Source organism: Lynx rufus, unplaced genomic scaffold (genome assembly GCF_022079265.1).
Source record: "Lynx rufus isolate CCGP_SWC_20201006 ecotype Redwood Valley unplaced genomic scaffold, mLynRuf1.p SCAF_27, whole genome shotgun sequence".
In the NCBI taxonomy this organism is placed as follows: domain Eukaryota; kingdom Metazoa; phylum Chordata; class Mammalia; order Carnivora; family Felidae; genus Lynx; species Lynx rufus.
This window is the reverse complement of record NW_025814842.1, coordinates 8,053,530-8,080,540: the sequence shown is the minus strand read 5'-3', so window position 1 is coordinate 8,080,540 and position 27,011 is coordinate 8,053,530. Positions and strand designations below refer to the sequence as shown.

The following is a 27,011-nucleotide window of genomic DNA, read 5'->3' as shown; positions in this document are numbered from 1 at the left end:
AACGCAAATTACCCCATTGAAAAACGCAAATTACCCCGATTCAAGATGAAATAGGTCATTTAAATAGCGCCATAACTATTAAGGAAATTGCATCTGTAGCTTAAAAACTCCTTCAAAAGAAATCACCAGACCCAGATGTTTTCATCAGAGAATTTTACCAAACGTTTAAGAACTGATACCAATTCTACACGTCCTCTTCCAGAAAATGCAAGAGGAAGGAGCACATCCTAACTCATTTTATGAGACGTTGATACCGAAGTCAGACAAAGACAGTAGAAAACAAGAAAACCACAGACCAATATCCATCATGGATACAGCCATAAACGTCCTCAAACAAAATATTAGCAAGTAGAATTCAGCTATATATTTTTTAAAATTATACACCATGGCCAAGTGGGGTTTATTCCAAGGATGCCATGTAGGTTTAATATCCCAAAATGAGTCAACGTAATCACCGTATTAAAAATCACATAGGGGCGCCTGGGTGGCTTGGTCTGTTAAAGCATCCGACTTCGGCTCAGGTCATGATCTCACAGTTCATGAGTTCAAGCCCCATGTTGGGCTCTCTGCTCTCAGTACAGAGCCTGCTTCAGGTCCTCTGTCTCCCTCTCTCTCTGCCCCTTCCCAGCTCATGCACGCTCTCCCTCTCTGCCAAAAATAAATAAAAATTAATTTTAAAAAAATTACGTAATCATGTCAATCAGTGCAAAAAAATATACTGACAAAAATCAGTGCCCAGGATGAAAACCCTCAGAAAAAAAAACGGTAATACAGGGAATTTCCTCAGCTTGATAGAGAACATCCACGAAATCCTTGCAGTTAACATTATACTTACTGGTGAAAGGCTTTCCCCCTGTGGCTGGGAACAAAGCATTCTCTCTGCTCTCTCCACTCTTACCCAGTGAGTGCCAGCAGTTCTGGCCAGAGAAAAGGCAAAGAGAGAAAATGACAGACACACAGATCTGAAATGAGGAAACGAGGCAGTCGCTACTTACAGATGACATGATTGTCTGAAGAAAAAAAGTGTCACGGAATCTACAGAAAAATGCCCAAAGCTAACATACGAACTCAACAAGGTCAGAGGATACAATATAAACACACACAAAGGGGCGCCTGGGTGGCGCAGTCGGTTAAGCGTCTGACTTCGGCCAGGTCACGATCTCGCGGTCCGTGGGTTCGAGCCCCGCGTCGGGCTCTGGGCTGATGGCTCGGAGCCTGGAGCCTGTTTCCGATTCTGTGTCTCCCTCTCTCTCTGCCCCTCCCCCGTTCATGCTCTGTCTCTCTCTGTCCCAAAAATAAATAAACGTTGAAAAAAAAATTAAAAAAAAATAAAAATAAACACACACAAAAATCTATTGCATTGATATATACTGGCAACGAACACAAGGATATTGAAACTGAAAAGTCAAGTTTACCAGTTTTACCAAAAGGCACTACTTACAATCACTCCAAAAAAAAAATTTTTTTTTAAAAAGAAAGAACAGAGCACGTAGGCCAAAAACTGTAAGAAAGCAATGAAAGATGAAATAAAAAAAAAAAATCCAAATAAATGGAGAGACATACGATATTCCTGGACTGGAAGACTGAACATAGTAAGGTAATAATTCTATCCAAGTGGATGTAAAGGTTTCATGTAATTCCTGCACAAATCGCATCAAGATTTTTGGTAGCTGTAGACCGGATTATCATAAAATTTATATGAAAAGACAAAGGAACTAAGGTTGCTAAGCCAATTGTGAAGAGGAAGAAGGAAGTGGGAACAAAATCAGCCTCTCCGATTTCAAGACTCATTACATACCAACAGCAAGACCAACAGGTAATGAGACGGACCCGTAGACGCGTATTATCAACGGAACAGAACAGAGAACTTAGACCAACACAAATATACCCAAATGATACTTTTACATTTTACTTTATTATTTACTTTGAGAAACAGAGTGCCAGCAGGGGAGGGGCAGAGAGAGAGGGGGAGACAGAGAGTCCCAAGGGGGCTCCGTGCTGTCAGTGCAGAGCTCAATAAACGGTGAGATCACGACGTGAGCCGAAATCAGGAGTCAAACACTTAACCGGCTGAGCCACCCGGGTGCCCCCGAAATCATTTTTAGCAAACATGCAAAAGCAGTCCAAGAAAGGAAGGCGGCCATCTCAGCAATGGTACTGGAGCGATCAGATATCCACGGACAAAAAAAAAAAAAAAAAAAAAAAAAATTAGCCTTGCCCTAAACATCACCCCTTGTGCAAAAATTAACTCAAAATGGATCGTGGACTTAAATGTCAAACACAAAACTGAAAACCTTTTAGAGGAAAACATAGGAGAAGATCTCCAAGATCGAAGGCAAGGCAAAGAGTTCACAGAAAACCACAATGAGGGGCGCCTGGGTGGCGCAGTCGGTTAAGCGTCCGACTTCAGCCAGGTCACTATCTCGCGGTCCATGTCCGTGAGTTCGAGCCCCACGTCAGGCTCTGGGCTGATGGCTCAGAGCCTGGAGCCTGTTTCCGATTCTGTGTCTCCCTCTCTCTCTGCCCCTCCCCCGTTCATGCTCTGTCTCTCTCTGTCCCCCCAAAAAAAATAAAACGTTGAAAAAAAAAAAAAAGAGAGACTACACAGAATGGCTAAAATGGAAAAGAGTGATAACACCAAATGCCGGCAGGGAAACAGAGAATCTGGGTCAGTGAGACCTTGCTGGTGGAAATGTAAAATGGTACAGCCACTCTGAAACCGGTTTGGCAGGTTCTTAGAAAAACTAAACACACAACCAGCAAAAGACCCAACAATTGCACTCGTGGGCACTTGCCCAGAGAAATGAAAACCTGTGTTCACGCAAATATCTGAAGGAACCGGAATGTTTATGCAGTTTTATTCCGAATAGCCCCAAACCGGAAACAACCCAGATGTCTCTCAACAGATAAATGGCTCAACCACCTGGTACACGCACGCTGTGGAATACTATTCGGCAATAAAAAAGGAACGAACTGCTCATACACTCAACAGCCCAGATCACTCTCCGGAAAATGACAATGAGAGAAAAAACCCACTGCCCAAAGTTTACCTACTTTTCGTTCCGTTCTTGAAATGGCAAAGGTTTTTTTAATTTTTTTTAATGTTTATTTATTTTTGAGAGAGAGAGACAGACAGACAGAGCATGAGCGGGGGGAGGGGCAGAGACAGAGGGAGACACAGGATCCGAAGCAGGTTCCGGGCTCTGAGCTGTCAGCACAAAGCCCGAAGCGCGGCTCGAACCCACGAACCGTGAGATCATGACTTGAGTTGAAGTCAGATGCTTAACCGACTGAGCCACCCAGGCGCCCTGAGATGGCAAAGTTTTAAAGGTAGAGAACAGATTGGTGGTTACCAGGGATTTGGGAGGCACTGGGGAGCAGGAGGAGAGTGGGTGTGGCTTCAGAAGGGCAATATGCAGGGTCCTGCGGTGCAGAGAATATTCTGTGTCTTGACCGCATTAATGTCAGTATCTCAATGCGCTGGTTGCGACACATTCTCTCATTCTGCAAGATGTCATCATTGAGAGGAATAGAATGAACGGTACACGGGATCCAAAAAAGAGACGGAACGTACGGAATCTCTCTGTATTATTTCTTACAACTTCACGTGAATTGACGTTGCTCTCAAAATAAAAAGCTGATCAGAAAGAAACCTCAATCAGATCATTTCTCATCTCTACTTAAAACTCTCCATGGCTTCCCGATACACTGACTCAAAGCCAAACTCAAGCCCACAGAGATCAGTCTCCGCCTACACCCTCCTCCTCAGTTGCTCTGCTCCTGGACACGGACCTCCTCTCTGTTCCTTCGTCCGGGACCTCCCTTTCTCAGGGCCTTTGCACCGACCACCCTTCCCGATCATCACATGGAAGCTGTTTCTCCTCACTCTTTGCTCAGCATCAACATCATCCCCCCAGGGTGTCTCCCCTACCTGCTCTGAAGTAGCCCCAGTCCGTGCCCGGCCACATCACCCTATCTGAAGGTGACGCACTCATTACGAGGCAATATTTTTTCTCCTTTTCATATTTAGCTGAATATAAAGTCCATGGGGAAAACGACTTGGTCTTACTCTCCATCACGTTCCCCTCTGGCACACAGTAGGGCCCTCCATGAATATTTGCAGGAAGGGCTGAGCGGGGGAAAAAAAAGAAACAAAATGCAAGCAAAGAGGTCTGCGTGGGGCTCCTGGGAGACAGGGTAGGGGCCGGGGAGGCACTGGGGGCACATGCCAGTCCCCAAGTGCATTCTGAACACTACCACACCCTCCCTTCCCCCACCTGCATACTTTTGTCATAAAAACGTCATCAGGATGTAATGACATAACGTGCTGACTTCCAAGCCTTCTGCCAAGAGAGGCCCCACCAAGGATTACAGCCATGCCGATCCCTAAATCCAACTACGCAGCAATGCAGAAACCCCTTCTCCCCGCCACGGCCCCGCACAGACCCGGCACGGAGCAGCCGCGGGCAGCAGGGGGGGCGCCAGTGCAGGTGCCCCCCGCCCTCGGGCAGGAAACGTGCTCCTGCGCTCTCTTACCAGCCACTCGTCATTCACCTGACATTTGTACCTCCTTTCAGAGTCCTACCAAGGTCCTGGGGTTTGTAACGGCCAACACTGGCCTAGACACACCTCAGCACTGAATCCCCGAAGCCCTCCCACGAGGCAGGTCCTATCGTCATTTTTACAAACGAACCAAGTGAAACCCCAGCCCCCACCCCTTCTCTTCCTACCCCCAGCTCCACCGCCCGCTCTGTGTGCAGACCCAGCCCACGTCATCCAGCTCCAGCCAGGCCAGCCCCTCCTGTGGGCTTCGGGGTGTGCCCACCACGCACAGTCCCCCAGATTCGGGGAAGAGGCCGGAGCCGAGCCGGAAGCCCTCAGGGCTATTTACCCAGGTGGCCAGAGAATGGTCCAGAAGAGGGGCTTAGGCTCCCCCTGGCCCCACGGACTGCTTGCCCGCAAGGAGGAACATGGCTGGAACAGCTGGAGGAAGGGCCAGGACACGGGTTCTTCTTGCCTGGGTGGGAAGTCCATTTGCCCCAGGAGCCCTGCTCTGTGGCCCAGGGGGTGGGGGCAGGCAGGGTCCCGGTCATGCCTGGTGCCGCCGCACCGCCCACAGCTCCGGAGGTGGCAGAGGCAAGAAATACGGAAACCTAGAAACTTCTACGTAAACGCTGAGGTTGAAACATGTCAAGGCACACTGGGCAGCCAGGACTATAAGCAACACGACACGACACAAGGCAGCTCTGGGGGGGCTCGGCCGGGGTTTGCCATCCTAACCTCAGGGGGGAAAAACGCAGCTTCAGAGCGTGATGAGGTTGGCCGTCCACTAAGGGCTGCTCCCGGGGCGATACGCCTGGGATCTGTTTCAGAGCTCAGCCATGGCCCAGCCCCGGCTTGCATGCCCACGGCACTTCTCACAAGCCCGCCTCACATCATCCCCCGACAGCCCCCTGGGGAAGCCTTCTACCGCCCCTACTTTAGAGTCAGGGACGCCCAGGCTCAGAGGACAAATCCTGACCGGTGAGACCTCAGGGGAACCTCCTGGGGGCCCTGGAAAAGACAGTGCCCTCTGATAGGAGGCAACCGTGCACCACATCCCCGGGCTCCTTTATTTGGGAGACTGTTGTTGATGCCCGGAGCTGCGGCCGCCCTTCTGTGACCGTGCAGAGAGACACGGCAGACACACAGGAGCTGGCAGAGAGTGAAGTCCACAGGGGCCAAGATCTCAAGAATACTATTGGCTTAATAACTGCACTGGGACAGAGCTACACAATCCTGGGCTGTTTCACACCTGGATAAATCCCCTCACAGAAAACCCCAGCTCAGGGAAGCCCAGGGTTGGGGGTCCCCACCCCGTCTCTGGCTCCACTCTCAGGGCACCTTGCTCCCGCACAGCACAGATGACAGATGCGACTGTGTGCCTGTTTCTGGTGTGGTTTGACGAATGCCCCCCCACCACCACCACCGCTACTCGGTCATGGGCTCCCCAAGTCAGGGCCTGGTCTGGGTTCTCACATCACGCTCTCCTGAGGCCTCCCCAAGGCCTGTACGCAGGAGGAGGTCAACAGGTACTTATTTGGTGGAGGAAAGGGGCTGGGTCATAAAATCTTAGGAGCATCCTTCTGGGGCCTGTAAACCCAATTCGATCCTTGTGACTATTCTTTTTTTTTTTTTTTAATTTGTTGTTGTTAACTTATTTTTGGGAGAGAGAGAAACAGAGCTAATGAGCGGGGGAGGAGCAGAGAGAGAGAGGGAGACACAGACTCCAAAGCAGGCTCCAGGCTCCGTTCGAGCTCCCAACACGGGGCTCGAACCCACAAACTGCGAGATCACGACCCGAGCCCAAGTCAGACGCTTAACCGACTGAGCCACCCAGGTGTCCCTTTGTGACTATCCTTTGGACCTCGGGCAAGTCACTCTGCTCTCTGAGCTTCAATCTCCCAGTGGCGAGTTTGTGGATCAGTTTATAAGACAAGGGCTTGCCTTCGCAACAAACTGTCTCATTCACAGTTCTCACCATCACGCACACCCTGTGCAGGAATTCAAAGTGTTCTGACACCTTTGATCTTGAGCACAGAACAGACGCTGTGTTGTTGCACACGGTGACCAGCGTTAAGATAAAGCGGGATAAGGGGCTGGAAAGTGACAGGTGCCAGGGAGGAAAGCCACTGAATCAGGTCAGGAGATTCAGCTGTTCCAGGGCTGAAACCGGGCTGGGCGGAAAAATGAGCAGATGTGAAGGCCCTGAGGAAGGACGGGGTGGACGTGTGGACAGAGCCCAAGGAACAGGGCAGCCCGTGGAGGGCTCTGGGGTCAGGAGGGGAACAGGGTCCATGTCACGTGAGACGCTGATCAGCTGTGGAGAGGGGTACAGACTTTACCATAACAGAGACGGAAGCTTCTGGAAGGTTTGGGGCAGGGCAGTACCTTGATCTGACAGAGGCACTGGAGAGACCAGCGAGCAGCTACTATAAACGCAATGCCCCTTATATGTGAAGCCAGCAAACCCGGGACCGGATGGGAGCGCGCACGGTGCCCCAGGTGGCCAGGGAGCTGGTGACAGCGCCACACCCGGCCGTCCTTCCTCTCCCTGCCCAGCCGGCAGCCCGAGGCCAAAGACTGAGGGGATGCACCCCAATCCTAACTCAGATAGGAGTTACTGGAGAGAGAGGAACGTACGTCAACACCTCATTCCTGAGCAAGTAATAGTAATTTCAGTGGCAGTGATAATTGAGAGCAGAAATACGGAATTCCTCTAAAGAAAGAGAATTAAGTCTTACTCAACAAAGGGAAGGCGCAGGACAAATGTGTGTCTGATGTGACCGAACATTCTGTTCTCAGCTCCTAACGCCAAGGAGAGGGAGAGAACTCTCCGAAGGCCTGTTAAACACCCACACTGAGGACCAGACCCTGATGCTTCTGAAAAGTGTCCAGATAATTGCCGAAGTCCTAAAGCAAAGGGCAGTTGGGAAAATTAGTGATCATTTGGGAAATTTGTCCGGTTGAGGTCAGAGATTCAGTAGTTAGCTTATGTGGCTTTTCTTAAAGATGCCTTATTGTATTTTACAAAGTATAAAAGCCTCAACTTATCATTTTGACATGAAGAAAGCCGTCCTTCCAAGGGTTTTGAGTTAAGGAATCCTGATGGCTCACTTTTTTAATTCTTTTTAGTGTTTATTTATTTTCAGGAGACAGAGACAGAGCACAAGCAGGGGAGGGGCAGAGAGAGAGGGAGACACAGAATCTGAAACAGGCTCCAGGCTCTGAGCTGTCGGCACAGAGCCCGATGTGGGGCTCAAACCCATGAACCATGAGATCATGACCTGGGCCCGAGTTGGACGCTTCACCGACTGAACCACCCAAGTGTCCCAAATTCCATCTCTTGGAGAGAGCTGTTCCCAAGCTTGGCTCCCCTCTACAAAAAGCAAGATGCAGGCGTTCGAACTGAGGCGGGTGTAGCCTTGCTTCTCAGGGGCTGGCCTCCCTATTGGAAGAGCGGGGCACCCATTCCTCACACTGAGCTGAGAGCCGAAGTCCACCCTGTTGGGGTCACTTACGCTGGTTGAGCGTCCGACTCTTGATTGCGACTCAGATCACGATCCCAGGATCATGGGATCGAGCCCCACGTCCAGCTCCACGCTGAGTGTGGAGCCTGCTTAAGACTCTCCCCCTCCCTCCTCCCTTCTGCCCCCCCAAAATAAAAAATAAAAATAAAATAAAATGGATGTCTCCACTTAGCCATTCCCTTTATAGAAGGAATAATTGCAAACATACTCGTGTATAATGTGGACCCCAAGCTAAGAACCTCTACTGTTAAAACATTATGAAAAAATTTTTAAATTATGCAAATAGGGGCGCCTGGGTGGCTCAGTCGGTTGAGCGTCCGACTTCAGCTCAGGTCATGATCTCACGGTTTGTGAGTTCAAGCCCCGCGTCAGGCTCTGTGCTGACAGCTCAGAGCCTGGAGCCTCCTTCAGATTCTGTGTCTCCCCCTCTCTCTGCCCCTCCCTCGCTCACATTCTGTCTCTCTCTCTCTCTCTCTCTCTCAAAAATAAATAAACATTAGGGGCGCCTGGGTGGCGCAGTCGGTTAAGCGTCCGACTTCAGCCAGGTCACGATCTCGCGGTCCGTGAGTTCGAGCCCCGCGTCAGGCTCTGGGCTGATGGCTCAGAGCCTGGAGCCTGTTTCCGATTCTGTGTCTCCCTCTCTCTCTGCCCCTCCCCCGTTCATGCTCTGTCTCTCTCTGTCCCAAAAATAAATAAAAACGTTGAAAAAAAAAATTAAAAAAAAAATAAATAAACATTAAAAAATTAAAAAAAAAAAAACGTGTAAAAGTGTCCGACTCTCGATTTTGGCTCAGGTCATAATCTCACGGTTTCGTGAACTCGAGCCCCGAGTTGGGCACTGTGCTGACAGTGAGGAGCCTGCTTGGGATTCTCTCTCTCTCTCTCTCTCTCTCTCTGCCCCTCCCCCACTCATGCTCTTTCTCTCTCAAAATAAATAAACTTAAAAAAAATCTTGTAAACACGTAGAAGTGTTAAATATATATCATGATGCTGACTGAAGTACAGTCTGTAGCAGTTAAAACGAGGAAACCAATTTAAATATCCATTAGTTGAGGACAAGGGGCATCAATGATGATGCTTCACTGCAATGAAGGGGCTTTGAACAGCCTTTAAAAAGGAGGTGGCTGTACGGGAAGTGATTGCAAAATATTGTTCTGGGGGGAAGCAAGTTGCAGGACAAAAGAACACCGTCTGGTCTTTGTTTAAGAAAATGCATATATGTGTGTAAGAGGAGCAGAGTCCATTATAGAGGAGGCACAGAGGAGACGTACCGTTAATACTAATAATGGGATCATGTAGGTGTAATTCGAGAGGAACAATGCTCAATTTCTGTAATATTTGGGATTTTTTTTTTTTTGGACAGTGAGTATATATCACGTTCTTCCTAATAACAATGACAGCAATAACAATGAAAGGTACAATGAAAAATCTAGAAAAGAAACAAGCCACCCTCTCCCCGGCGAGCTCTGCAGCCTGTGGCCCAGGACCAGAATCGCTGCCACATTCGTGGGTCCCAGCAGAGCAGCTGCAAAGCTGATTCTGGGCATTGGCTGCACGCTGAGCCCTGTAGGGGGCACCACTGTGCAGGCAAGGGCCCCGACCCCCGGGCTCATCCATCCTTGGTGATGAAAACACACCCAATTTATGATGACCCTGGGATGGTTAATCTGTGTCATTCTGGCTAGACCAGAATACCCAGATATTTGGTCAGACACGAATGGGGGTTGCTGTGAAAGTTTTTTTTTAAGTTTATTTATTTTCAAAGGAGGGCGGAGGGGCAGAGAGAGAGAGGGAGAGAATCCCAAGCAGGGTCTGCGGTGTGTGGCAGATGTGGGGTTCGAACCCACAAACCTTAGATCATGACCTGAGCCGAAGGTGGACGCCTAACTGACTGAGTCACCCAGGAGCCCCAAAAGTGTTTTTTTTTTTAATTGAAGTGTAGTTGACATATAGCTAGTTTCAGGTGCACAACATCGTGGCTGGACAATTATATACATCACAAAATGCTATGATAAGTGTCTTCACCATCTGTCACCATACCAAGTTATTCCCATATTACTGACTATATCGCCGATACTGTGCTTTTCACCTCGTGACTCTTAATCTCATGCACTTACTTTTCCCAAACCACTCTGGCAACCACTAGTTTGTCCTCTGTATGTATGAGTCTGTTTCTGGTTTTTTGTTCGTTTGGGCAGGGATTTGGAATTTGAGAAGGGTGGTCCCAGGCAGAGAGGGGCAAAGGGTCTTGGAGGCAGAAACCCACGGCCGGACAGGTGTGGAGTGGAGAAAAAGGTGTGGAGCTGGAGCCAGAAAAGGGACTGGAGGGGGAGAGGACTAGGAGGCAGATGAGGTGGGGTCTCAGAGACCTCGAATGTGGCCCCAGGAATTCAGATCTCTTCCTATGAATCTGAGAGCTGCCTGAGGGCTGTGGGTGGGGGCTGTAAGAGAGGTGGGGCCGTGAGGGGCGGAGCCGTGAGGGGCGGGGCCGTGAGGGGCGGGGCCGTGAGGGGCGCGGCCGTGAGGGGCGCGGCCGTGAGGGGCGGGGCCGTGAGGGGCGGGGCCGTGAGGGGCACAGCTGAGAAGAGTGGGGGCAGTCAGGGGCGGGGCTGAGAGGGGTCTCACGGGCCCTTCTCCATCCCCCTGTCCCCTCCGCCCACTCGCTGTCTATGGTGCTCTTCTGCTCATCAAATGCCCCCTGGATTATGAAGGTCTTTCAGGGTAGGAAGCGTGTCTCTTTCATCTGGCCCGCACATACCCTCCCCCCATGGTCTGTCCACAAAAGGTGCTGCGTAAATGCATGCTCAGTTCTTGTTTCCAAGCGTCAACCCCCCCTCCCCAGCAGCTTGTGCTGGGGTCAGATTCATCCAAAGGAGCAGAAAGGAAGAGCAGAGGTGGCCAGCCCCACAGCCTTTACCTCACAAGGTTGGCACAGGGCCCGGGCCACCGGCAGCTCTGGTACACGCGCTGGACCACGGTCTCGGAGCCATTCTGCACCTGGCAGGACACCGTCCGCGTCACCGTGTGATGGCACCAGTGCCTGTGGGGAAAGCAACAGTCGTGACGTTATTACTGAGGGGCTGACTGCGGGTCAAAAGGCCGTGATGGCCGAGGAGGGGCCCCTCCACGAGGCTGGGGGATAAGGGGCCCACTGAGACCCTGGGACCAGGTCCAAGGGGAAGGGAGAGTAGCCATACCCTTTGGCCACCAAGTCCCGGCATCATACCTGTCATCAAGTGCTCAGAATCAACCCCTGCCCACAGAGAAACCCCACTCTGTTGAGGAAGAATAAGAAGGAAGTGATTAAGAGGCGCCTGGGTGGCTCAGTTGTTAAGCATCCGACTTGGGCTCAGGTCATGATCTCATGGTTCTTGGGTTTGAGCCCCGCATCAGGCTCTGTGCTGACAGCTCGGAGCCTGGAGCCTGCTTCGGATTCTGTGCCTCCCTCTCTCGCTACCCCTCCCCTGCTCACGTTGTCTCTCCCTCTCTCTGTCTCAAATAAACATTAAAAACTTTAAGAAAAGGAAGTGATTAAAATCCACAGGAACCCGGGGCCATAAGTGCAATGAAAGGACACGCACAGGGAGCTATGGGAACACAGTAGGGCACCGGACCCCGGTCCTAAGAAAGGCCAACCACCTGAGTACCGAAAGGTAACCGTCAGCCCACAGCAAATGCAATTACAGGTGGACCAAAGGTTGGAGGAAGGGGAGGAGCCAGGAGAAAGGCACGGTGCCTGCCAGGCTAGATGTGGGTCTTATCATGAAGTCAGCGGGGAGCCACTGAAGGACTCGCCAGAGGGATGCCCCACGGGTCTGAGTTTAGAGCGCTTCCTCTGGTGCACTGTGTAAGAGGTACAGAGGCCTGAGCTGGGGCGTGGCAGTGGGGAGGAAGGGACATACGCAAACAACATGGAGATTGGATCCAGATGGCAGAAAAGCACATACTCCCGTCTCCCCCTTCCATCCCCAGATCCTAGAGACTGGAAATCTAAAAACAAGCCCCTGTTGGGACATCAGCAAGATGGTGGATAGGAGATCCCCCATTCACACACACACAACCCGCCACCGTCCCCCCCGACTCAGTAACAATAATTTGGCAGCCAGCCACGGACAAAAATGCCTTTGCGGGAGCTTTGGGATTTTTGTAGACCGTATCTCTTATAAGGGGTCAATATCCAAAACATACAAGGAACTCAAAAGACTCAATAGCAAAAAAACAAATAGTCTGAGTTTAATGGCCAGAAGGACCTGAAGAGAAATTTTTCCAAAGACATACCGACGGCCACCAAGTATATGAGACGGCGCTCGACATCACTCAACATCAAGAAAACGCAAATCGAAACGAGAGGTCACCTCACACTCGTTAGGATGGCTATTATCGAAGGGAAATAAGATAACAAGTGCTGGTGAAGGTTCGGAGAAAAGGCAACCCTGGTGTGCTGCTGATGGTGATGTACATTGGTGCAGCCACTTTGCTAGGTTCTTGAAAGAAATTAAAAATGGAACTACCATAGGATCCAGGAATTGCACTTCTGGGTACATATCCAAAGGAAACAATATCAGTATCTGGAAGAGATCTCTGCACTCCATGCTCACTGCCGCATTATTCACAACAGCCAAGATGGAAACCGAAGTGTCCATCCATGAATGAATGGACAAAGAAAATTTAGAAAACACACACACACACACACACACACACACACACGACAGAATGTTATTCAGCCATAAAAAAAGGGGTCCCTGGGTGGCTCAGTCGGTGAAGCATCTGACTCTTGGTTTCCGCTCAGGTCATGATCTCACAGTTCGTGGGTTCGAGCCCCCCACTGGGCTCTGTGCTGACAGTGCAGAGCCTACTCGTGATTCTCTCTTCCCCTCTCTCTCTACCCCTCCCCTGCTTGCTCTCTCTTTCTCTCAAAATAAATAAATAAGCTTTTTAAAAAAAGATTGAAAAAAAAGGAAGGAAATCCTACCATTTGTGATAACGTGGATGAACCTGGAGGATGTTATGCTAAGAAGCCAGACACAGAAAGACAAATGCAGTGTGATCTCATGTGCATGTGGAATCCAAAACCACATGCACCAGAGACTAGAAAAACCAGAGTAGTACAGGGGTTGCCAGGAGTTGGGGGAGGGGGGGAGGAGAGGGGAGATGGGGAGATGTTATCAAAGAACACAAACTGGCAGTTATAAGATGAGTAAGTTCCGGGACCTAATATACAGATTAAATCTGCACATGGTGATTATAGTTAATTATACTGAATAGGGTACTTGAAATTTGCTAGGAGAGTAGATCTTAAGTGTTCGCACCACAAACCAAAACAAACGATGGTAACTATGTGAGGTGATGAATGTTAATCATCTGTAGTAATCATTTTACAATGTATATGTATATTAAGTCATCATGTTGTATACCTTTGGGGGGTTAAAGCATGGGGGGGGAAAATACATGCTTTTTTAAATTTGTCGATCATAACTCAATAAAGCAGAAAATATAAATAAATAAAAATAAAACTCAGCCAGAAATTTTGAGGAACTAAAAGTCAGTAGAACAAAGTTGAAGGAGGAACCAGAAACACACAGGGAAAGGGACTCAGGAGCAGCAGATGCGACTAGTCCGATAGAGGAGGGACCCAGAGGTGACTATCAGAGGACCACAGTACAAGGAGTCAGATGGGTAGGACCTGATCCCTACCCCTGCTGATGTCGAGAATCAGGCATTGGGTTCACGTGCCAGGACACAGGTGTGGTTGGAAGTGGGTCCCTCAAAAGCTGATGACCCCCCGGAGAAACCGCGACCCTCTTGAGTTTATACAACTGCATTCTTGCACATTCCTTCTCTACCCTGCACCTACTACCAGCCCTCCAAGAGGCAACAAAGGAATAAACAGTAAAAGAGACAAACCAGTGGGAACCCCCAAATACCATGATTCTCAAATTATTCCAGAAAAAAAGGCCAGCACCGTGAAAGAAAGGCATCAGCTCAACAGGCAATAAATCGCACTTCAGGAAAAGACAACTCATAAAGCAAACAGATGAAGACAATTTTTTAAAACATAATTAATGTCCTCAAAGAGATAAGAGGATTGTGCACTTGTAAAAGATATTACGAAATGGGAAAAAAATGAGATCGCTTGGAAATGAAATATACAATGGTAAAAACCAAAAGCTCAACAGATGGGCTGAAAAACCAGCATGGAAACAGCCAGAGAGAGAGCAGATGAGCCGGAAATCCAAGCCATGAACTTTCCAAGGATATACCGCAGGGGGAAAAGGAGATGGAAAATGCGGGAGAAAAGGGGAAAGACCCAGAATACAGACTACGTGCCAACCTATGTCGATTAGTAGCTCTGGAATGGGAGACTGGAGAGAGCAAAGGGAATACACACATGAAGAAAGAGAAGAGAGAGTTCAACAAAGACATGAGTTCTTGACAGAAAGAGCCCACTGGGTGCTGAGCAAGATGAACACAGACAGACATATTGTGATGAAACATCAGAAATCTCAGGATGCAGACAAAATACCAAACGCTAGAGAAAGGAAAGTAACACCGATTATCTACAATAAGCTGAAATTAGATCTCAGCAGCAGCACCAGATTCATGAAGAAACAAAGTGGTTTTGGGGTACCTGGGTACCCCAAAACCAAGAAAAGAATTCCACAGATTTAAAATTATACATAAATATTATGTGTGACCTTGCATCGAAAAAAGTCAAAATCTTGCCAATTTTCTAGGAAAACTGCAATATTTGCACAGTCAAAAAGACCACAGAAATAATCAAAAGTCCATCCCTCTCCCCAAAGGCACCTGGAGACCTAGTTCAAAACATGGTTCCGCCATCAACTTGCTGTGTGACTTGAGCCAAGTGACGTCCCCTCTCTGAACCTCAGTTTAAAAAAAATTCTACTTTCCAAGGTTATGGTGAGGGCCACACGAGCAGACTGAGGTTGGTGATGGGAAGATCATGTGGTCCTACCTAACCCAGAGTCTCGCTGACTGGCTGGCTCCTGAAACCCCAAGTGTTCATGAGAGCCCAGGGACTGACCTTCCTAATTTGCAGATGGGAGAAGTAGTGGCCAGTTAAACCTCACAGCCCACAGCTCAAACCTGATGCTGAGCTGGGAAGGGAACCCAGCCTTCCAGCCCCAGGGACCAGCAGGGTCCCACCTCCCCCGTACGAATCTCCACGCCTCCTTCTGCCAGCTCGCTCTGGAAATCGTGCGAGATGTCAGCAGTCTGGGCTCTTCCTCCAGCTCTACCAAGGAGCATCAGTGCCACCCAGGCACCCAGCATGATTCTCTTTGGGATGAACCAACCCAAGGACAGTGCTCCGTCCCGAGATCCACCCCCGGCGCCTGGAACAGACAGGCCGTCCAGCCATCTCTGAATCACACCGGGTCGGGGTTTTCTATAGGGAAATGAGCTGTGAATTGCAAAACATTTTCAAATGCCTCGATTCATCATCTCCAGACATTTGATCTTTTAATGGGCTGTAAATGGCTTCCCAAAATCAAAACGTGGCCAAAAACAACGAAGGAGGCAGGCAGAGACAAGGAGAGAGGGATCCAGGCCTTTTCGGATGGAATTCAAAACCCCGTTCATCTCCAGGCACCACGATCGCAGGAAATCTTGGTGTCGGACACTCTGCTCCCGTGTGGGGTCCGTCTTAGGATCCCCATGTCCTGAACATTAAGTCTACGTCTGGGTGGCACCCTCTGAGCACAGGGTGCACGGTGGTGGGTGAATAGAGCTGTATGTACTACAGAATTAACTCCACCCAGAGACCGGCTTGGCAGGAGACATGTATGTCCCTTTTACGACTCTCCTGGAAGGACTGGCCTGAGAGCACAGAATTGGGGAGCGGTGGGGCTGGTCCTTGAACTGCCTGGGCAGCGAGGGTGCCCTTAGCGGCCCTCACCAGGACAGGAGGGACTGGCATTATCTTTGGGCAGCAAATGTCTCTTCGACGTCTCATCTCTCCCTCTCCAGCTGGGTTCTCATGCAGGCTCCAGGAGGGGAAACTCATTCTCAGCCCTGGGGACAGAAGCGCTCCCCTCCAGGTTCCTTTTCCTTATGAGACAAGCTCAGTCCCCGATAGGGTGGAACAAGTGACTTGGCCCTGCTCCAGGAGACACCGAGGCCGCTCCTACGGCAGTTTTCACCGAGCTAAGTGTTTGGCTCCATGGCTTGGCCAAGCTCCAAAACTCTTCATTTAGGGCCCTTTGGGACAGCAAGTGCTAAGTGGCTTCAGGAAATCAGGGCACAATGGAACGGAGGGCCTTCAGGATGCCCCCAGCCATGCCCACCTCTGAATACAACTAACCAACCGGTCTCCGACGCTGCCTGCCACCCAGGGAGGTGGCAACACAGCAGCCCCTCCTCCCCACAGCCCTGGTCCCACCCCAAGCACTGAACCCCGAGCCCCCCAGTTCTCCCATCTGAGCTTTGCTTTGGGACTTGATCTCACCCACACTTTCCCTCCATCCACAGGACCCCAAGCTCTGAGCCTGAACCAAGCCCCAGGGCTTTGACCACGTCTTCCCCTCCCGGGAGGATCACCCAGTCTGCCCCCTTTCCCTCGTCCCGTGCTCTGCTCCGCCCTCATGTTGAGTCACCTCAGTGATTCCCCTTGAACCCTGACATAGGCCCTACTTGTCTAGACAGTGGTCACGCATCACCATAGCCCGTGGGACACTTCAATGGTCCAGCACTGAGCACATCGCCATCCAGACCCAACTTAGTGCATCTTGGAAACGAACACCACCAAACTCCTGGCCCCTCTACCCAGAAGCCCCAGCAGCCAGTGGCCCCAGACTCCACCCTCTCCGTCCCCCACTTCCCATGGCTAACTAGCCCGCGCGCCAGGCAAGCCCACCTCCTACACCCCTCTCCCTCTCCTGCTCCGTCTGGATTTTGCACCTGGACAGCCTGGGTACCTGCTGGTCCCCCAGCCTCCAGCCCTGTCCCCTGCCGTCTCCTCTACATGCCACCAGAGGGCACTCCCTAAACCACAAATCTGTCCTGTCCCCATAGTCACCTCCCCTCTCCAAACCCTCTCTCAGCTCCCCATCCCCCAAAGCTCCCACCCATCTTCCTGGTCCCACCTCCCAGCACGCTCCATGTTGCCACCCACACTGGCACGCTGTCCCCCCTTCTTCTGTTTGGCCTCTTCTTCTGTTTGGCCAACTGCCACTAGACCGCTCTTTATTCAGGCTCTGCCCCCTCCTGGACGCCCTGGCCAGGAAAGGACTCTCTCTTCACGCTCCGCAGGGTCCCGGGCACGCCTCTGTCTCAGCCCAAATCGTATTAGAAAACTATAGGCTCCCAAGGACAGTGGGCTCAGGGCAGGCCTCGTAAAGGTGTGCCGATCTGACCCCAGGCCCTATGTCCCAGCAGGACCTTCTCTCATCCACATTCACTCACTTACCAAAAACCGCTTCTCAGGCTCTAGGCCCTGAGCCCCACAAGGTCTGCCCCCATGCCTGCGACCGCCCATCTCAAGGTTAAGGGTATTGAGTTCCAGGCCCCCCTCCACTTGGCCCTGATCATTCGAATCACCTGGCCATACCCTGCCCAACCTCCAGAGGCCAGTTCCAGGGGCTCCGCCTGCCAGTTGGGTACAAGGAGCTCTGTGAGAGTGGAGGTTGGCAGCCTGAAGGCAACGGCCCGATGGACGGGCAGTCTGGATGACTCTGGCCACGCCCCTGAAGCAGAGCCCGTGGGGCCCTGGCCGGTCCCCAGAGAGATACAGGCAGAGGGTCCTCACCCCCTTCCAGGAGAGAAAGAGTGACTCTGGCACAGACAGCCCATCTGGCTCCTGACCACGCAGAGACCCTCTCCTGCGGCCAGAGTCCAGCCTGGGACCCCAAGACCTGTTTTGCGGTTGGCAAAGCAGTTCCAGGTACTGTTATGGGCTGAGCTGTGTCCCCTCCCCGCAAATTCATATGTCGAAACCCTAACCCCCAGTAACTCAAGATGGGACTGCGTTTGAAGATATATGAAGATAGGGTCTTTTTTTTTTTTTTAAGTTTATTTATTTGAGGAAAGCTTGTACGCAGGAGAGGCAGAAAGAAAGGGGGAGAGAGAGAATCCCAAGCAGGCTCCACGCTGTCAGTGATCCTGACGCAGGGCTCGAACTCCTGAACCGTGAGATCATGACCCGAGCCGAAATCAAGGGTCAGATGCTTGACCGACGGAGCCACTCAGGTGTCCCAAGATAGAGTCTTTAAAGAGGGACTTAGATGAAGTCATTAGGGTCATTTGGGTGGGTTCCAACCCAGTATGAGTGTTGTCCTTTTAAAAAGAGGAAATGTGCCGATATGAATGCAAACACGAACGGAGGGAAGACGGCGCAAAGATCCGGGGGGACGGCAGTCACCCGCAAGCCAAGCAGAGGGGCCTCCGGGGAAACCACCCTTGTCAACACCTCTGTCTTGGACTTCCGGCGTCCAGCCCCACAAGGAAATTCATGTCTGTTGCTCAAGCTGCCCGCGTGGGGGCACTGAGCTCCCGGTCCTCGGAAACTAACACACGGCCTTTGCATCCAGTGTCAGGTGGGAGCTTTACCAGAGGAGGAGGCTGAGCCTCCAGCGGACACAAGGTCACACGCTGAGTAAGTGGTCAGTTTAGGCCTTGGCGCTCGGTCTTCAATCCCAACTCCGTGCTGCATCCACCTTGCCCTTGAGATCAGCGGACGGCTGGGGAGCGGACTCAGCAGCCCCCGGCAGGGGCTTATTAGCCAAGTCCCTCCGGGAGCCCACACCCAAACCGGGAAGGTGGAGGGGCACGTGTGAGACCACCGGGACAATGCTTGCGGGCAGTTCAGGCCACAGCAGGGCTCGTAGGGTGGGCCTCGAGCCGCCTGGGTCCCTGCCCCCTCCTCACTGCAGCCCCCGATGCGGGTCAGACCTCCCATTCTTTCTCACTCAGCCCTGGGCAGGACGGACAGCTAGCGACTCCACTTTTACAGATAAGGAAACGGGGCAGGGGGAGTGGGTATGCATCCGAGGCCACCCAACAAGCCAACAGGCAACCAACACTCAAGCCCAGCCTGCCAGACCGACTCAAAGAGCACCTGGGTCCTGGCAGACTGCGGTCCCTCCCCTCGGGGCCACGCTGCCTGGAGCAGGCCGTGCAAACAGACGGGGCTCGAGGCGGCGGGCGGCTGAAGGAAACTGCAAAAGACCGGGAGCTGGCCGACACAGGGGCCTGGGGCCTGGGAGGGAAGAGGGATCCAAGCTCGATCTCCCCAGCCTGAAGCAAGGAGCCAAATCTAACAAGATGAAACATGACCGGGCGAACGTGGAGTCCGGCACTGAGGCCCCAAAACCCAGCGGACGAGTCCCAGATGGGGCACGGAGGGTCCCGCCAACAGTGAGTTCAGCGTGAGTCAGGGGTGTGTCCTACAGCCTCCGAAAGGCAAGGGCAATCCCAGGCTGTCTTAATGCAGAAGAACGTCGAGAACGCCCTGCCCCCCTGTGCACCAGCCCATGTGCGGTGGACCCTGGGCTGAGCCACCAGATCCCCCTCAGCCAAGGGCTATCAGCGATCGGACCCTCCCAAGCCTGCCTCAGCTGCCCAGAGCTGCCCTCGCCCGAGCTCCGTCTCCCCCCGGGACGGCCCCCATCCAGGGCCTGGTTTGTTCATGAGTTGAAAGGCTCAGGGGCACCTGGGTGGCTCAGTCGGTTGAGCGAGCGACTTCATGATCACGAGGTTCACGGGTTCAAGCCTTGCGTTGGGCTCTGTGCTGACAGCTCAGAGCCTGGAGCCTGCTTTGGATTCTGTGTGTCTCTCTCTGCCCCTCCTCTGCTCTCTCTCTCTCTCTTTCTCTCTGCTCCTGGGAGAGCCGCCACGATGGTGATAGAGGGCGCCCGGGAGGGGCGGGCAGAGGCAGGACACCCACTCGGTGGGGAGAGGATAAAGATACATGAGACTCACCCTATTGGAAAAGAGGAGGCGAAACCACAGGGTTTTTTGGTTTTTGGGTTTTTTTGAGAAAGAGAGAGGGTGCAAGTGAGTGAGAGAGAGAAGCCCACCAGGGGCAGAGAGAGAGGGAGAGAAAGAGAGAGAAGCGGGGCTCACACGATGTGGGACTCGAACTCACGAAGTGTGAGGTCATGACCTGAGCCAAAGTCAGATGCTTAACCGACTGAACCACCCAGGTGCCCCAACACCAAAGGTTTTTTAACCAGAGGGGAACCCAGTCGGTGGGATTCAAGGAGAACCCCCTGATGGCAGTAGAAAGGGACAGAGGCCAGAGGCTGGGCCAATCCGGAGAAATGGACAGAGTCCGTGAAGGTGCTCACAGCTGAAGCCCACGCCTCTCCCCTTGAGACGGTCTCTCCATTTTTGGTCCTCCCTCAGACAAACTGGGTCCAAACCTGCCAACCATAGACCGCGGCCAAGTCTCTCCCAATAAGGTGAGTGTCTCTGTGGCTAATGCTTCTCTCCCTCTCTCAACCACGTGCGCCACTGTCCGGGGTGACGGTCTTGTTTATGCATTTTGAGACACACAGAGACAGCATGAGTTGGGGAGGGGCACAGAGAGAGAATCCCAAACAGACTCCACGCTGTCAGTGCAGAGCCTGACTCGGGGCTCGAACCCACGAACCTCAAGACCACGACCTGAGCCGAAGTCAGACGCTTAACTGACTGAGCCACCCAGGCGCCCCGGGGAACTGAGTGCCAGTAGGAACTCAGGAGCATCTGCATAAGCAGACAGGTCTGCCGGTGTCCCTCGATAGTTTTTATTGGAGCTGTCCGTGTTGAGGCAATACCAGGGGAGAATTTAAGTCATTTTAAGGTCACCAACCTTCGGAAGGAAGGGATACTGACCCGCAAGCCCCACGGACCTAGTCTTTCTGTAAACCAGGAGAGCAATGACATGGAGTCTGGGGTCCAGCACTGAGCCCGGACGGGAGAACGAGGCGTGTGGGTTCAAATTCAGGTCCGCGGGCGACAGGGAGCACAGCTGTGCCGCCTCGTCACCGTCTGTATTCATTCTCCAGCACATTCCACGGTGAGGAATTCCTGAGGCCTCCCCCACCTGAGACAAGGCTGGAACGAACCCCACATGGCGCATCAGCCACTTACGGATCGAATTTCCCATCCGCACGCGGGCAGCGGAGGGAGTATACGATTTGGCCAAACAGACGGCGTGATTTGGGGCATCGCGATAGCGGCCCAGGATGACTCCCATCAACAGGAGTGCCAGAGGCAACAAGCTGCCAGAGCTTGGTGCTAAATGTCTTCCACGGGATCGGCATTCCCACACGCGGTTCGGGAGGCCACCTGCTGAGAAACGCTCTGGCGACACAGATCCCACCACCAGAAATGGAACTCACTAGGACTTTTGTGCAGTCAGGCGCCACACATTGTTCTGGACCGACCGACTTGTCTTCAGCGTCCACCCGGGACCGTGAGGCATTTGGCCCGCGAGTGACCTCTACAGAAGCCAGAGCTTTCTGTGTGTCCAAGATCAGGACAGGACCCAACGGTGTGTCCTCCTCGGTGGTCCTCCTCAAATGGACCGTTTCTCAAAACCGCCTGCTGACTCGGGCCCCGTGGAGACGAGCCCAGGAACATGCCCTTGTAACAGGCTTTCCGGTGACGCTGCGTAAGGAAAGTGACCCTATCCACTCGACAGAGGTTGGAAACGGAAACAGGAGGGGGCTCCTGGGTGGCTCAGTCGGTTAAGCGTCCGACTTCAGCTCAGGTCATGATCTCACGGTTCGTGAGTTTGAGCCCCACGTCAGGCTCTGTGCTGACAGCTCGGAGCCTGGAGCCTGCTTCGGATTCTGTGTCTCCCTCTCTCTCTGCCCCTCCCCTGCTCACGCTCTCTTTCTTTCAAAAATAAATAAACATTAAAAAACAAAAAAAACACTAGGTAAGAGCTATCACCATGCCTGTGTTACAGAAACCAGGCAGGCTGAATAGCTTCCCCCGAAAGAAAAATACACACCTAGCGATGGACCCGGTTAACGTGCCGATGGGCACTTCTTTCCTCGCAGACCACATTTGGAGCGGCACTGAAGGAACAGCCTCATTCTCTCCCAGCTCCGTTCCCTGAGACAGAACTCTGGTTGGCCAAGCTCCTCTGGCCACGCGTGCTGGGGCCCACCTGCCTTGGTCGGATACCCACCCCGGTCCAGCCAGGTGTGGGGGACCCACATGGCACAGAACAGGGAGCCTAGGGCCCCCTGCAGCCGGCACTCTGGGGGACACTGTCCTTTACAATAGACAGTGATGGAGACAGGTGCCTAACTGACCTCTCCTATATGACACATGTGTCCCCAACAATCATCTCCTCCTTCTTTGCTAACAGACCCCGGTTCTCTTCAGACTCTGGGCATCAGTAAGTTCAAGAAAGGTGAATAAAACCATAATCTCACTGGTTGAGGTGTGGACATGTTCATTCATTTCTGGTCAGTGACAAGTAAGAGGAAGTCAGCTGAGGGGCTTCTGGAAAATATCATCGTCTATGGGGGAGGGAGGACTCAGGAAGAGAAGCTCCTCCCTATTTCTGTATACAGTTGCATGAGGATGTGATGCCTGGAGCTGTGGCAGCCATATTAGAGCCACAAGGGAAGAGAGCCTAAGGAAAGCAGAGCAAAAAGCAGGGTCCTTGAGCATTTGATGCGGCCGAATTAACCAACCCTTGAGCCACCCATTTCTTAATATGTGAAACCTTAAACGACTTTGTTGTTTAAGCCCACATCAGTAGGGTTTTATGGCTCACATTTTTTTTTTATGTTTATTTAGTTTTGAGAGAGAGAGAGACGGAGCACGAGCGGGCGAGGGGCAGAGGGAGAGGGAGACACAGAATCGGAAACAGGCTCCAGGCTCCGAGCCATCAGCACAGAGCCTGATGCAGGGCTCGAACTCACAAACCGCGAGATCACGACCTGAGCCGAAGTCGGACGCTCAACCGACTCAGCCACCCAGGCACCCCTCTATGACTCGCATTTTTTAAAAGCATCCCAGGGGCGCCTGGGTGGCGCAGTCGGTTAAGCGTCCGACTTCAGCCAGGTCACGATCTCGCGGTCCGTGAGGTCGAGCCCCGCGTCAGGCTCTGGGCTGATGGCTCGGAGCCTGGAGCCTGTTTCTGATTCTGTGTCTCCCTCTCTCTCTGCCCCTCCCCCGTTCATGCTCTGTCTCTCTCTGTCCCAAAAATAAATAAACGTTGAAAAAATAAATAAATAAATAAATAAAAGCATCCCAGACAAAACAACCTGCCGTCAAGGCATAAATACGTGAAGCCAGGAGGCCTAACTTGTGTCCTACTTGCACCATTTCCTGACCTCACGGCTTTGGGCAAGTCTCAACCTCAGAGCCTCAGTTTCCTCATCTGTAAAACGGGAGCCCACTTTCCAAGGGCTGCCAGGACGTCTCAAGAGCAGTAACACCTGTAGGAACGACTACAGACACATGGACTGCGCTTCTCCAGGCTACTGTTCAGACGGCCAGCGCCTTGGTTCAGGGTTTTGGGCTTCTCCGGGCGTAAACGTTTTGTTTCCGTAAACTTCAGCGTAGCACGTGCCTCGTGACCCCCGCTGCTGACTGCCAGCCGCGGTGCCGGCCCTGGACGGCGTGGGCCAAGGTGGCTTCGCTCACTGTTCCCAGAAAGGTTCACAGAGCCCCTGCCTCACGCGAGGCCCGAGACCAGCTGCGTGACCGCCGTGGGCCCTCGCCAACCCGGGATGGTGAAAAGTGCCCGGGACGTGGGTGGGTCAAGAGAGCCAGCCGCCAGGGCCAGTCCTGCTCTGCCTGGCTGAACGGGCTTTACCATGCCTGAGCCTCAGCTGGCTCATCTATAAAATGGGGGAAACGACATGCAGCCCGAGAGCAAAGAAAGTAAATATGAGTGCGAAGCGTTTTGTCACTCGTAAAGGAACATGAGTGGTTTACTCTCAGGGTTTGTGACTGCGGTTATGCACAGCCAAAGGCCATTGAGGGGACTGCCGGCACGGAGGTGCAGACTCACCGGAACATCCCCCGGCCCCGTCTCTGAGAGTGTCACTGCAGCGCTGTCCGGGGGAGGGACGCGCCCATGGCAAGGCCACCGCTCCTGAGCTCCCATGGCTGCTGGTGCGCTACAAGGGACTCTGGGAAGCGGACAGCATTCGTTCAGGAATATCTTCTCCAAAGCATCTCGCGGTGGACTTGGAGGGGGAATTACGAAAGCTTTGCACTGCGAGGGGTCCCGCGAAGACGACCTTGTTCCAGCCCCCTCTTTACAGGTGAGCCAACGAGGCCCCGAGAAGCGAAGGACCCAAGGCGGGGGCGGGCAGCAAGCTGGTGGCAGGGTCGGGACGGGCGCCAGGACTCCTGCTTTTAATTTTCTCCCACCCTCCCACAATCAGCAGGGAGACTGGTTCCCAGTGTTCACTTGAGGGGGGAAAAGAAAAACTGATAAGAATCTGAAGAATGTGAGTGCCGGGAGGGAACGAGGATGGAATTTGGCATTTGATATCCCGAAGATCACACACAACTACGACCCCGCGAGTCTCCTGCGAGAACACCTTCTAGGCCTGCGTCCGTTTCCAAAAGAGCGGGGCTCCGAGTCCGAACGCCGGGCCCAGCTGGGTGCCCCCCCGCCTCCGCAGCCCGCGGCTGGCTTTGAGTCTCCAAGGAACCCCTCAATCCCCCTGCAAAGGGCTTGAAGCAACTCAGATGCCAGGGGGAATGAACACGGCATTCCGAATTAAATCCTGCTGTTTATGGAGTTTGCCTCTTCTTCGGGCTTCTCAAGCCTCCCTTTCCTCCCGACCTCTCGGAGGCGTCTTGCTACAAGCACACGCGGCTGGCGGCTCAGTGAACCACCCCCAGCAGGTACCAGGGAAACTAACACGGGTTAGACACCACAGGACCCTACACTCTCCATCTGAGATAAGCCAGTGGGTTGCAGGGGCCTTCTCCACAAGAGCTTCCGGAGCCCTGGGTTCACCGTGTGACCGCGGACTGGCCCCATCCCTCTCCGGGCCTCCACCCGCTCCTGGGGCTGGGGCCGGCGGGGGGCGCGGAGTGAAGCCGGGGGGCTGGTAGAGGCCATCGCGCTCACCTTGGCAGAAGGCCCAGAGAGAGTGACGCTGCCTCTCGCCTGGGAGTCAAACAGTTGGAAAACCAGACTGGCCGAGCGAGTGGCTTCCTGGTGTCCACCAGCCAGCTAGGGGGGCTCCTCGGGGGGCTGGAGGTGCCCATGCGCTCTCCAGGAGGGGGGCTCTGCAGACACCTGCAAAATCGTCCCCAAGCCAGGGCCCTACCCAGAATTTCCGGCGAAACAAAGCCACCTGGGTGAGGCGCGTCGTGGACAGGTGCGGGCTGCGGTCTACCAGCCCGGCCTACCTGGCCCGCCTCCAGAGGGCGGGTACCCCGAGCCCTTGTCACCCCCGCCCCTGGCCGAGTGTAGCATGGGGCGCCCATCAGTGACCATGTGTTGACCGCACGTGAAAATGAAGAAAGAAGGGGCAGCGGTGGTGCGGACTGAGGTCCCGCTCCTGCCACTCTCCATCACTGAGCCTTGTCTGGCCCTCCGGTGGCCACTCTCTGGCCCACTGCCTCCCCAGGCTGAGCTGTGCCTGGGCCCTCAGCCCACAGCAGTGTCTTTTAGGAAAGCCCCCTCCTCCCCACCTGACCCCTCCTCTCCCAAACCTTCGCTGTCCCTTTGGACAGGCTGGACCCCCTCCTCTTGGTGCCCCCAACTCTGCCCACCTGCTCCCAAGCCACTGGGGGTACACCATCTCTTCCTGTCTCTTTCTGCTGTCTCTGACGGCGGAAATCCATTCAACTTGTGTCTCCATGGCAGCCTCTGGCGTCAGGTGGGTGACAAAGGAAAATGATTGTGAATGAATGAGTTCGGTGGGAGGATTAAACGCACGTGACTTGTATACTGGAAGAAACAAGTTTAGGATCCTCACGTTCCAATTCTTTTTTTTTTAATTTGTTGTTTAACGTTCATTTCCTTTGAGAGACACAGAGAGAGTGCACGTGGGGGAGGGGCAGAGACAGAGGGAGACACGGACTCCCAAGCAGGCTCCAGGCTCTGAGCCGTCAGCACAGAGCCCAACGCGGGGCTCGAACTCAAGAACCACGAGATCATGACCTGAGCCAAAGTCAAACGCTCAACTGACTGAGCCACCCAGGCGCCCCTCGAATTCTAACATACCTTACCAGCGGATCATTTCCCGTGGGAAAGCATCTTTGTTTGAAATCAGAACGAAGGCCCATTAAAAACAGGATTCCTTAATGCAAACATTTGCTTCGCCCACATTTAGAGACTGTATCGAATACGCACGAGGGGAGAGAAGCTGCAAATCACAACAAGCAGATGTGTTTGAGAAAGAATCTCGGCTCTGGCCAGATGCACCGGGAGGGGCCCACCCTTTTCCTGGCGGTCCCGTGACCGGGCCGTCACCGGGAGGACACCCTCAGCAGCCAGGGTGCAGCGATCAGGGATCAGATGGGTACCAGGGGACCCTCCTCTCCCTCCTCTGTCCACTCCCCTCACCTGTAAAAGTGGTGTAAACCAAGGCGTCTGATACCAAGTTCCCGGTATGCAAAATCAAGATAATAACAACACTATAAAGAACTGTGGACGTCAGATGATGAAGTCCTGTAGGGGCCCTGGAACGGGGCGGGAGGACACTGGACCAGCTCTCAGGGACTGGCAGCTAGTTTTATTCACACTCATTGATATACCTCCCAGGATCGTAATCAGGCATCGGATGGATGACGCATCTGGATGTCCACTGTATTCCGTTAGCATCACACACATACTGGCGTCTCTAATCTAGAAGATGCCGATCCCCGATGCTCCTTTAGAGCCCTTCCCACACCCCCCTGGGTGAGCAGCCCTGACCCGCCTTCCCCGGGAGCTGAATCGGCCCGGCCTCCCACATCCGCTCCAGCCAGGCCATTGATTTAACCAGTGTGCCAACCAGCTAC

At 52.9% G+C, this 27,011-nt stretch overlaps 1 protein-coding gene across 2 annotated transcripts in view; it reads right to left on the bottom strand.

Annotated features, from left to right (window-relative positions):
* Positions 1-27,011, bottom strand: part of COL26A1 (collagen type XXVI alpha 1 chain) — a 165,306-nt gene that overhangs the window by 105,275 nt on the left and 33,020 nt on the right. For both annotated transcript variants that reach the window (XM_047089063.1, XM_047089064.1), the window contains exon 2: positions 10,987-11,109. In XM_047089063.1, coding sequence (XP_046945019.1) covers positions 10,987-11,109 — 123 coding nt within the window. The remainder of the gene's footprint in view (positions 1-10,986; positions 11,110-27,011) is intronic.